This window comes from Ammospiza nelsoni, chromosome Z, assembly GCF_027579445.1.
Source record: "Ammospiza nelsoni isolate bAmmNel1 chromosome Z, bAmmNel1.pri, whole genome shotgun sequence".
Taxonomy (NCBI): Eukaryota; Metazoa; Chordata; class Aves; order Passeriformes; family Passerellidae; genus Ammospiza; species Ammospiza nelsoni.
Genome location: NC_080669.1, coordinates 19807495 through 19819925, shown reverse-complemented (window position 1 = coordinate 19819925; position 12431 = coordinate 19807495). Strand labels below are relative to the sequence as shown.

Here is a 12431-nt window from a genome sequence, read left to right as displayed (position 1 = left end):
TTGCTTGTTGGCAGAGACTTGGTGGGCGCAGCCACCCATGAGGAATGTGTCCGGCAACAGCAATTTGAGCACTGGCTGCTGAGATCAAACTCAGCTGGCCTTTCTGTGCTGGGCTAGGTCATGAGGAAAAGCTGGCCAACCACCTGGAGGTTGGCTGCTTTGCTATTTTAAGTAGCAGAAACAATCTTGCTGTAGCTGAGTTTCCATGCACGGCCTTTTCCATGCTCAGGATATGTAACTGAAGGCATGTCCAGCTGGAGCAACTGCCCCTGGGTGCCAGGAACAATTTCTCTTCATCTTCACACCTTGTAGGTCAGAGAAGGAGAGCCTGCAAAGCAGCCTGCTGCAGGCTCAGCAGCACGTATCGGAGCTGGAGATCACCAGGAGCCGTCTGGAAGCCCAAGTGCGCACAGCCACACGGGCCCAGGAGGTGATACTCGGTGAGAGCCTGGTGTGCTTTGTTTCTGGTGATGGCCCAGCCTAGTGCAGTTGCTCCAAAGGCAGCTCTGTCCACAGGGCTCCTGAGGAGGAAAGGAACTGAGCACAGGTCCCTCCTTGCCTGAAACTGAAAGGGCTTCAGGTCAGTAGAGTCTCTGCTAGTGCAGTCTCTGACTGTTGCCGTTTGTCATGTTTGCAGAGGATGTGAAGGGCCTCCGTCAGGAGCTGCAAGCTGTAAGATCTCTCAGCAAGCAGCAGTGTGAAGAAATGGCTCAAGAGCTCCTCTGGGCAGAAGAGCAGTGCTGCAAGGCTCTCAGACACTGGCAATCTGCTCAGGAAGAGGAAAAAAGGAAGCTCCAGCAAGAAATGGTAAGCGACAATACGTCCCGGAAGTTTTCAGGCAAGCTTGGTGGGCTGGCTTAGCAGAAGAGCAGCCTGGGTGACATGGCTGCAAGCATCTGCTGTAGGCTACACATTGCTGGGCCAGGCAGCAGAGGGCTTCAAGGGCTCCGACTAGAAAGCCTGTGAAGACCAAGACGATGGTGCCAGGATAGTACCTGCAGCCACGGTTTCAGGCTGGGTATAAGCCAAGTTCCCCAGAGAGCTGGATGGTCACCACCCAAAGCATGGCAGCGAAGGATCTTGCCCATGCAGAAGCCTCGTGCCATGCAGCAGACGGCTGCTGACCTTGCTGCACTCTGCTGCCCCAGCAACTGGGTTCCTTGCATTCTGTCCTTCCACGGTGGACAGAGAGTCTCCCCTTTGGGCTCGAAGCATACGCAACAGGCCCCGTGTTGCTGGTATTCCAGCTGGTGGCCTGTCCTGTGACTAGGGCATCGGGGTGCTGGCTTCCTCCTCATCCTGCAGTCCACCTGCAGGTTTGCCTTGATCAAAGGGCTGTGGCACTTTGAGAACACAGCCTGTGAGAGCAGGCAGAAATCCTGAGCAGACAGGGGCTAGGAAACAGGCAGCCTTCAGAGTGGGGAAGGAAGGCGGAATCTCCTTTCCTTCCACCTGCTGACCCTCCTGTAAAGCTCCTGGTTAGAAGTGCTGGAGGGCACAAAGCCACTACTGGGGACTCTTCAGGGAGGGGGCTTGTGGGAGGGATGAAGCTGTCATTTTTTCTTTGGGGAGCACGGCTGGGACTTCATCTGGAAGTGTCTCTTCCTCTCATCAGAAGCAATGTCTGGAACGGCAGCACTTGGAGGCGCAGGCGATGCTGGAGGAACGGGAAAGCTTCCTGGCAGAGGTACAGAGGGAGCAGGAGAAAAGGCTGCTTGAGATGAAGCAGGATGTTGCCATCAGGCAACCCGAATAAGAAAAGATAGGAACCAGAGCCAGTCAAGAGGCAGCACAGAGTGTGAAAAGAGAGTTTGTGTGTTGCTTTGGTCTCCCCTGGGCTCCTTATGGGCACTGCTTGTCTGGACACTGTCTGTCTGAGGGGGACTGCCTCTTAGCCGGCCCGTGGTAAACATGAGGAGGAGAACAAAGTGTTTTTGGAAAGCGTGTGCACCTCAATCTTGCTTGCCACACGAGTGGTGTGTGGGACGTTAAAAGGCGTCTTCTCTTTGTTCCTGTGCAGCTCCAGGGTCAGAATGCTGCTCTCTTAGTCAAGGTGCACCAGCTGCAATGGGAGCTAGAGCAAAGGCGGCAGCAGCTGCAGCAGCTGAGGCAGCAGCTGAATGAGGAGTGTCTGAATGGGCAGGTGAGCCTGACCAGGCAGGCTGCAGAGGGAAGGGCAGTGATGGAGGCATGAGCTGGACATCTCAGGAAAGGGGAGGCAAGGACTACTGCAGGCACTGGGAGCACAGAGCCGGGCAGGCTCCAGCGCTGTGCACCAGGAAGAAGAGTTGAGATGAAAGAGTGAGAGCTGGGTGGAGAAGCCTGCAGTACAGGCTGGCAGAACAAAGGCAGGTGAGTGAAAGAGCAGTAGGCACTGCAGTCATGCAACAAGTGGTCTCTGCTCTTCTCACCTTTCCCCTGCAGAGCAGCAGGTGGATGGGGGCGAGGCCCCTGACGGCCATGCTCTGTGGTCTGCATTGCAGCTCGCCAGCACGACACTTACTGGGCCACTGAAGCTCAGCTTTGCTGCCCTGGGCATCAAAGCTAGTGCTTTGGCTGGTGGGCCAGCAATCCTGTGAATGTATTTCTGCTGGCTTCTTAGTGCCCACTTTGTTTATTGAGGAGTTTGCTCAGGTGAACGTGGTGACCCCTGCACATTCTGAACAAGTTGTCCCTTTCCATGGTGCAGGTCTCAGAACAGGGTGAAATTTTAAGGTGTTCTTTCCCTTTCACCATCTCTACTATGGCTGGCTGTGACAAGCTGTAGTCTCTGCTTGTTTGGCTTTGACTTGTGCAGCCAAACACCAGTGTTGTTCCTGATGGCATGCCTGTGGAATGTGCCGTCAGGGGCATCTCTGCCAGCCACACTTCTGACACAAACAAATTTCTTGTCCCAGATGAACGAGGGCTCTGCCCTTGAAGGCGCCGCTGCAGCAGCAGCCTCCGAAGAAGCCTCCCCTCCGCAGCCTGAGAACTCGAGCAGGAGCAGCTCACCCCGCTCCTTCCAGGAGAGCGAGAAGCAGTGCCTGAGGCTGCTGAGTAGGTCCTGGGGATTCCTTGTGCAATCCAGCAGTGTATTATGGGGTGTGTGCCTCAGCATGAGCTGTAGCACCTCTTCCTCCTGACTCTGGTGTCGGGGAGACATTCTGGACTCCCTACAGGAGCCATTGTTGTGCTTGGAGGCAGCCAGGGAGCATTTTGGGGCACTCCTTTTGCCTTTGAGGGCAGCTGGGTGTGGGTGGCCTTTGCCTGAGGTTCCATGCGCACTAAAGGCAAAAGCAGGGATTGTTTCCGAAGCAGCAGAAGGCTGCAACCTAGCCAACGACTGAGTCAGCTTGTGTGTGCTGGTCTGGCCACATTGATCATAATAGTTGGCTTCCTAGATTGCCTTTAGACTGCATTTGGAGACAAAACACTTCAGAGAAAAAATTTGGCTGTGGGGCTGGTTTCATACTGGTGGTGTTTTCATGACTTCTACTATTCCTTCTACAGTTTGCTTGGATAAAAATTCTTCATTTTTGTTAGTGTGACCTCCTTGGAAGGAGCATCAGGTGATAGCAAAACAACAGAGGAAGGGGTCTTTTCAGCACACCCCAAATGTTAAGAAATTGTATTCTTAGAACAATCCCTGGGAATCAGAGAGCAAGAGGTGTTTTCAAAGTGCAGCCAACAAAGAAAAACACAATTTGATTTTCCAATCCCCCTTGGATAGTTCAGTTGTATGCCTAGGGAGACGCATCAAGAGACACTTCTGTGTGGCAGGGCCAGATAAAACTGCCCTGCAGGCAATTCTCGGGATGAAGCCTGCATCCCCTCTGCTGCATGTTCCTCCAGTACAAGGCACTTTGTCAGGGCTAAAGCCCAGCCGGTGAATACTCTTGGGATACTAAGGATTGGCCTCAATCCCTGCACTCTTGGAAAGCACAGCAAGGCCTTGGTGACTCTGCAGTACAACTCAGTTGCTCCTTGCAACTGGTCATAGCTGCCGGTGCAGTGCTGTCAGAGAATTAGAAGCGGGCAGGTACAGGACAGAGCCCAGTTTACTCAGTGTCGGCCATCAGCTGTAGGGACAAGAGGTGAATGGATCGACTCCTCCTTGGCTCTGAACTCAATGACACCCATGTTCTGTCTCGAGTGGGGTCAACAGCTTGTAGCAGTGCTGAGTCTGGCTCTGGCTTCTTCACAGTGCCTGTCAGAGGCCATTTGTGGGCTCTGCCCAGGTTTTTGTCATACCTGCCCTGCCACTGATGGCTGCTGTGGCTGCAGGAGCTGGAGCCTTCCTTAGCTGTGAGGTTTCAGCAGCCACCGCGTTGCTGCAGCTTGGCCTGGACTCGTCAGAGGATCAGCATCTCGTTTGTGCAGGTGTCTGAGCCACGGCAGCGCCTGAGGAGCGGCGCTGTCCTTGTTACCCGTCTGGGCTGTGCCCTTTGGGAAGATGGGGCACGTGGCTGGTGTCCAAGGGGCCGAGGGCAGTGCTAGTGACTGCTGCAGCCCAGGCTGAAGACATGGACTTGTTGTTCTTCACTAAATGGGGAATGGGCAAAATCATCTTCAGAACTTAGCCTGCTCATAAAAGAAGAGGGTCCTAATTCTTACAGCCATTGTTCTTGGATGTAGCACACCATGAGCTGCTGTTCTCTGAAAATGTCAAGGCATTCTTCAGGCAAACTGCTGAGAGGTAGAGGAAATCCCCTCCTCTCCTGGATTTCACTTTGCCATATTCCTTCAGCTCTGCAAAAAGCAGCTGTTGATAAAACTTCATCCCAGATCGCAGGGTGCATTGAAATCTTGGAATTATGAAACCTTTTGTTGAACCTCACAAGAGAGTGTTATCTCCCACAACAAGGAAGGGTCCTGATTTTTCAGCCCTCCTTCCCCTTTGTGGACCACAACCACTTGCCACGGTGCCAGTTCTCTTCTGGTCTCTGTCTGCTCTGACGCTTTCTCCGTGGGCTTAGTCTCCTCTTCAAAGGAGTGTGCAGAATCAGACTCTGTGCAGGCCACGTGTGTTACAGAGCTGCCTGTCTTCTTACTGCGGCTGCTCTTGTTGTTGTTCTTGTTGACACTGTTGCTAGCCAAGCGACCAGAAATTGCTCCGCGCCGCAGAAAGTGGAGCTGAGATTCTGATCCACTGGAAGTCAGGATCTCTGTTTTGAAGTTTGCTTCTTGCATTTTCTTTCTTTCAGGGAGTGTGGTGAGCGTGGCAGATCCAGAAGAGAAATACACTGGATGGAAAATTATTGGCAGAGGGTGAGTTCAGCCATGCTTACTCCTCCAGAACCATGGGTCACGTAGGTGGCTGCTGGAATATCCAGAGGGAAGTCAGGCAAGCTGCAAGCATCTTCAGACCCTGGCTTTAGATTGTCCCTGTCTCAGTACTGGTCACAAGGCATCAGCAAAGATAACTGCATGCTGGCAACCAATGTCTTGCCTGCCTCAAGGAGGCACTTGCCTGTCCCTCAAGTGTGTGGCACGAGATTCCTTATTTTCCCAGCAGACACGGTGTTGCATGATTCCAAATAATATGGCCCCACAACTGAAGGAAGAAAAAACTGAGAGAGCAGCTTCCCACCTGACAGCCGTCAGACAGCAGCTCTCAGCAGAATTTCTTTCCAATATTTTGCTGAACACAACTTTCAGTGCTCAGGACAATAAGACAGGCTGTGTGGTGCTGCCTGAGTTTGGCAGACAGAATCAAAAGAGAGCTCTGAGTCCAAGAGGACTCTGTGTGTTTCATTGCTTGGAAAGGCACACCACACACACAAGCACAAAAAGGAAGAGGCAAAGCAAACCCTCACATCCATAGTCTGGTGTGTACATTTGAGATTTGTAGCAGCTCTTTTTTCTTCCTGTTGGACCCAGCTTTGCTCTTGGACAAGCTGCATGGCAGAGGGTTGCTGGGCTGCTGTGGTATTGTCTGAAGGGTAGACAAAGGCTGGTGTTTGAGGGACACTCCAGGCAGCAGAGAGCTCCTGCCTGGGCTGCCTTTTGCTTCTCAGCACTGAACAGCTTCTCTGTTCTTGCTGCTGTTCTGTTCCTAGGGGTTTTGGAACCGTTTATAAGGCCTTGGACGCTGCCACAGGACAAGCGGTAAGTGCCAACAGCCCTTGCAGATTTTGCAGCTCTTGAGCGCTTTCCCTTGGGATGTGATCTGTGGCCAGAGCGTTGTGTTACCTGTCTTTGCTGCAAAGGCTGCCTAGAGGCAGGCTGAAAAATGCATTTTGGACAGACTTTGTCTCGCATTCTGAATCAGTGTGAGGATGGCAGTGGTGTCTTTCCAAGAAGGCCATGCTATCTTGGACTGCCTGGATAAGTGTGCAGAGATTAGCTGATGGTAGCAGCCGTCATTCTGGCCCAATTCCTCTTATGCCGCGGTTCAGACACAGATAGGATTTGCCATTGTTTCCCAGCACGAGGTACCCTTTGAAAAGATCTAAAGAAGGAAAGGCCTTGTCTGGAGCGCAGTTTTGCCTTTCAGTCCTGGGGAGCCTGGGTCTCACACACACACAGACACTCGCACACGGATCAGTGAGAAGAAGCTGATGAAGAGCCTTAAGTAATACCGCCTTGTGTTGGTCCTTTGTTGCTGACATTCCATTACAGAGATGCTATTTGTACTGAACTGACATGCTGATGTCAGTTGGAGAGTCCCATGCTCTTTGGGGCTAAACATTCAGAGTCCTGAATTCTCCTTTCTGGCTCTCAGCAAATACAACTCCATCTTCCTGGTGGCTCCTTACCCACCTGCAGCGCTGTGCTCAGCAACTGCACTTGGAGGGATGTCTACAAGGAGTCTGAAAGCCCTAAGCCCTGCTTATCACCTGGAGTGCATCAGTAGTGGTCCACAGAAAGGATTCTTCATTTTTTAACACACTCAAGAATTACACATCTAAACCGTGTTGAGGAATGTTCTTCAGAGATGCAAAATCCAGAAGAAGTTAGGATGTGCTAGGATGTTAACTTTCCTTTGAGTTGCCTTGGAGTTGTTCTTTGTCAGACAGCATTTTCTCTGTAATGGATTGGTGCATTTACTTTGGAGCACAATCAAGAATGGCAGCAGTTTCTGAAACACTGATCAAATCCCCTAGAAATGCTAACCTGTTTTCCACAAGTTGATTTCATTTCACAGAAGCAAAATTCCTTTGGCTTGCAAAACGCGTGTAAATGATAACAGTAGTGGTAAAGGAGGTCTCGCGGAGGAGTCTGCAAGGGCTGAGAGTGCTGTTAGCACATTGTGGCTGATGCTTTAGAGTCCCTTTTCGCCGAGGTGACAAGGCATCCTGGCCCGTGAGTGCACGGAGGAAGAGGCTCTTGTAACGTCTGTTCCTAACGGCTTTCAACGTCATTGTAGGTGGCCGTAAAGGAAATTGATCTCCAGCACCAGCGCTGCAAGGAAGTATTGAAAGAAATCCTGGTCATGAGGGAAATGAGGAACCCCAATATTGTCACCTACCTAGAAAGGTAAGTAGTTCTGTATTTTTATGGGAATGTCAGTTTCCATACTTGCCAGGCAAAGGTTTCAAGCACTTTGCTCAGTGGCAGAAAATTGATCTTGCTATGAACATCAGTCCACTCCTGTATGAGGCATGGGAGGAGATGGCATTCTTCTGGTTCCTGGCAGAAATAGCTTAAAGATTGTTCTCAGAAACCTGTCTCTCTTACTAAGCCAGCAGCCTCTATGTTCACTTGCTGAATGTTCCTTTGCTGTTTTGGGGCATGATTTCTTCTTCTGAGTGTCGGAAGAGAAGTGCTGAGAAAGCATCACAGAAATTATTTCCCTTGTGCTGTTCCCACTATTTTCCATTGCCTTGCATGCCAAAAGAGACACATTATTTGCCGGGTTTGAGGTAGTTTTATCCTGTTTGTGACTGTCCTTTATGCAAGGCTTCCCAAAGGGTGTTGGCAGTGCTGCACCTCCACCTCCCCTGTGAAAAAGCTGTGAAAACTGTGTCTCCTTGCTGTTGGAGTGAATGGTGCAATTTGTTATGAAGACAATGAAGCAGCTGCTGGGATGTAGCCGCTTCCAGATCTGCCTCTGCTATCACAAACTGCCGTTTTCCCCTGCTTGCCCCCTAAGCCGTCTCCTTTCCCACGGGTGTGCAATTAGATGGCACAGATTGCAAGCCCTGGATAGCCTGGGTGGAGCGTGTCTCCATTTTATTCCGTCTTCATTTCCCAGTGACCTGGAAGCAAAACTCAGCTGTAGTCTTTTCATCCGTATGGCAATTTAGCTGTGCCCATTCAGCTCTACACTGTTGTTTTCATCTTCCAGCTACCTTGTCAATGAGTTTGTCCTGCTGGTGTTGGAGTACATGGATGGAGGCTCTTTAGCAATAGTGATCAGCGAGAAAAGGATGGCTGTAGGACACATGGCAACTGTCTGTCAGGAGGTAAGGGATCCTGCTTGTGCTTGGCATGCCTTGGACAGCATCATAGTTCAAAAGCGCTGCTACGTGAGTGATTCCGTGCTCAGAGCTTTCTTGCTGTGCTGCTCTTTTGCTTCAGAGAAGAAGGAGCATCTGGACGGAAGTGCCTGCCAGTGTCCCTGCCCTTACTATAGTCTGCTCTTTATCTGCTTTTGGCCTCTGTGCTCTCTGTCTCTTTTTGATTTTTCAATTTTTTTTATCTGTTCTGCACTTTGCCCCTCCAAGTCTTCGCCCAGAGCCTTTCTGCATTGCCTTCTTTGCCTGTAAGCGCAAAGATGCCGCTGTGCGAGTTTTAAACCAACAGCAAAGGCCAAGAGAGGCTCATCTCTCATGGGTCTCAGCTTCAAAGGAGGGCATGGCACCCACCACGGTGCTTGCTGCTGAAAACTGACAAATGACTTGAAATGTCTTTCAAATCTGCTGACCAGGCAGCCTTACAGCCCTTTACCTCCAGTCTCCCAGCTGACAGTGATGCCCTTGGTACCCAAAGCAGGGACTTTTCCTCTTTTGGCCAACCGTTGTTTGTCCTCTGAATGGGGAGAGCGCATCCGCTGCAGCAGCGGTCATTCTGACTGGCTTTGCAGGGGACAGTCTCGAGCAGCAACTGCTCTTTCCCCCTCAAAGCCAATATGCCTTGCCTTAGAGAGATCCTGCTCTCCCAGGGTTGCAGCAGCAAGCTCTTCCTCTTGCCAGCACTCACTGCTCCTCTGAGATCCATGAATCTTCAGGAGCACACGATGAAATCAGATCAGGCTAATTTTGGCCTCCTGTTTCTTTTATTCTCTCTCAGTGCCTGAAAGGCCTGGCTTTCCTTCATGCCAACCAGGTGATCCACAGAGACATCAAAAGTGACAACATCCTTCTGGGCCGGGATGGCTCCGTCAAGTTGGGTGGGTATTCTTGCTCAGGGCACAGCTGTAGGCTGCTGGGAGTCTAAAAGAGCAACAAGTATCAAGAGGAACTGTGGTTTGTGTGTGTCCCTTCCAGAGGGAGGGAGGCCACAGTGGAAACCTTCAGTGTAGATGAGGAAAAGCCACCACCCTGGGAATGGTGGTGGGTTTGTTAAATGGACAATTGCTAGTTTCCTTGGCTGCAGCCCTGAGGAAAGAGAGCACAGCTGCTTTTCCAGCTAGATTCAGTACTACATTCTGAGACTTAGAGTGAGGAAATCTTTTCCTTGGTTCCCTACTTGAAGCAGTGTTTGTTTTTCTCCTCAGCTGATTTTGGCCTCTGTGCTCTGCTCACACCTGAGCAGAGTAAACGGAGGTCGATGGTGGGGACAACTTGCTGGATGGCACCCGAGGTGGTGAGAAAAGAGCCTTACGGTCCCAAAGTGGACACCTGGTCCCTTGGCATCGTGGGAATTGAAATGGCCAGAGGAGAGGCTCCTTATGTTTGGGAGACCAGTGACAGGGTAAGGTGCAAATATGCTTCAGAATTCAGTATCCTTCTGGTCTGTCTCCATTAGACTAAATCCCATTCCCGCAGCTTGGATGAGTTCCAAGAAGGTCCACTTCTAAAAATGTCCCTGCAGCTCACATCAGCTGTCAAGGCAAGACCTGTTGCCCCTTGGAATAGCTGGAGTTGCACTGGGGCCTTTCTACTTTTGGGGAAGAAGGCTCATCTCTAACCATCTGCTAGGCAAGAAATTGCCACTGCAGACTGGGGCTTAAAAGACGGGGTCTAGGTGAGCACTGAAGGCTGTGGAAGAATCACGTAGAGTCTTGTGTTTCCTTTCACTTCAGGCTAACCACCTGATAGGCACGCAAGGCATACCAGATGTGCACAAGCTCAGCCTACCCCCTGCCTTGTGTGAATTTCTGGGCTGCTGCCTGCAGATGGATGTGGACAGGAGAGGCTCTGCTAAGGAACTTCTGCAGGTACAAGGCAAAGGGGCTGCTCCCTGTCTGGGTTTGCTCCTCGGCCCAACTCCAGGGAATCAGATGGGCCCCCCACAGGGTAATCTCTGCTCTGGCTGCTTTTCAAATGAGAACCAGATAGGATCCAAGACTAGTTAAGGTTAGAAGGGAGTGGTGGAGGTCATCTAGTCCAAAGCCCCTGCCAATAGATCAGGTTGCCCAGAGCCCCAGCTCACCTGACCTGGAATGCTGACAGCGATGGGGCACCTCCCAGCTCTCTGGGCAGCCTGAGGCAGTGTTTCAGCACTCTCCTCATAAGGAGTTTCTTCCTTAGAGCCTATCTGAATTGACTGTCTTTTAGTTTAAAACCATTCTCCCTTGTTCTCTTGCAATTGGCCCTGCTAATAGATATGTCCCCATCTTTCTTCTAAGCCCCTTCAAATATTGAAAGGTGTCCTTGGAGACCTTGCCCTTCTGCAAGCTAAACAAGCCCAATTCTCACAGCCGTTCCTCAGAGGAGAGCTCCCACCTTCTGGTCATTGCTGAGGCCCCCTTTTGCTCTCGGCTGCTGTTTTCAGGTTTAGTTGGTAGCAAAGGAACTGAAGTACTACAGTGCTGGGGAAGGAGGCCTGCAGTGGGGCTTGAAGAACACAACATAAGCACTCCCTGCCAAGCGGTTCTAGATTGGTCTGTGGGAAGGTGGGACCTTTGGGGGGGACTGACTGAGCATCCAAGGGCATCCAGTTTGTCCTTCCTGCCCCACTCTTAGAGGTTTCTGCCAGCCAAAGAGGGACAGCTGAGCAGGATTTGTGCCAGCCTCACGTGCTGCCTGGCCCGCTCAAGTAGATGAGAACCACTGCAGCTTTGCTGCCACCTTTTGTGGCAGACAGGCAGCTGGCGACGGCGCCACTTCCTCGGCTCTCCCTGCCGTGAAGGAAGATGCCAGCCAGGCCAGGAGGAGGGGGGCATGCCAAGGCAGACACTGCTCTCCTTGCAAGCCAGAGCTGAGTCCATCTGCGCTCTGCCCCTTCTGTCTGTGTGTTTCTGGGCCCTAGAAGAACCCAGCTTGACCCTGTTAGAAGCTCAGTTGGAAAATACTGGTTCCTTCTCCCTTGGTCTCTTTTAATTTGGTTGCTTTGGTTTCTTTTTCCCTTTGGGCAGCATCCATTTCTCAAGCTAGCGGAGCCTCTCTTCAGCCTCCTCTGAGAGCCTGATTGCTGTCATCCCTGCAGCAAAGTAATGCAGGAAGCAGAGGAGATGACAAGGACCACTTCAGCACGTAGAGAACGGAGCCTCTGAGAACAGGCAGGAATCCTGAGGAGAGAGGGCCCAGCAAACAGACAGACTGAGACAGAGTGGGAAAAGAAGGTGCCACCTCCTTTTCTCCCATCTGCTCATCCTCCTTCTAAATTTCTGCTTAGGACAGCATAGCTGGAGGGCACAAAGTCACTAGTGATGTGCAGATTTGAGCAAGGCAGGAGTGGCATTGCAGGCGTGAAGGGAATGGGAGGGCCAGAGCTGTGTCTCAGGAGGAGGGAGCTCCCACAGGATGCCACCAGCAGAGCCGGGCTAGAGCTGTGGGAAACGGCTGGATGTTCCCAGCTGCGGAGGAGGCGCCTGAAGCGGCTGGGAACATCCTGTGCATTCTTTGACCCATGGAGCAGGGTGCTGCATGTGTGCTTATTTGGCCAAATTGATCAGAATAGTTGGCTTCCTGGTTTCCCTTTAGACTCCTGACGTGTTGGCAGTCACTGGAAACAAAATACTTCAGAGAAATGGATTGGCTTTGGGGCTGGTTTCATACTGGTGTTGTATCAGGATTGTTTCATGACTTCAACTATTCCTCCTACAGATCACTTGGGCCCCCACCAAGCACATCTCCACTCCAGGTGCTTTTCAAAGGAAAGGAAGGAAAGAGGCAGTGAATCAATGGGAGAAGTGGAGCACATGACCAGGAGCACTTCCGGATTCCTTTCTCCAATCAATGTCAGCTCGGAGCCAACCTTTTTTTTTTTTTTTTTTTTTTTTTAATGGCGGACAAGACCATGTCCCTGCACTGATCTGTGCTGCGGAACAGGGTCTCATAGCTAGGCCACAGAGCTGGGCTGCGGAGCTGTGCCGCGGAGCTGTGTCACGGAGCAGGGCC

At 51.5% G+C, this 12431-nt stretch overlaps 1 protein-coding gene across 1 annotated transcript; it reads left to right on the top strand.

The window, feature by feature from the left end:
• The first annotated feature begins 1654 nt into the window (after positions 1 to 1654).
• On the top strand, positions 1655 to 11491 carry LOC132087038 (serine/threonine-protein kinase PAK 3-like). Its single transcript, XM_059493066.1, has 13 exons — positions 1655 to 1687; positions 2021 to 2143; positions 2484 to 2559; positions 2603 to 2667; positions 2898 to 3039; positions 5187 to 5250; positions 6042 to 6090; positions 7352 to 7461; positions 8273 to 8390; positions 9217 to 9316; positions 9644 to 9840; positions 10172 to 10306; positions 11447 to 11491. The coding sequence occupies exons 1-13, from the start codon at positions 1655 to 1657 to the stop codon at positions 11489 to 11491; spliced, it is 1257 nt and encodes a 418-aa protein (XP_059349049.1).
• The last annotated feature ends 940 nt before the right edge of the window (positions 11492 to 12431 follow it).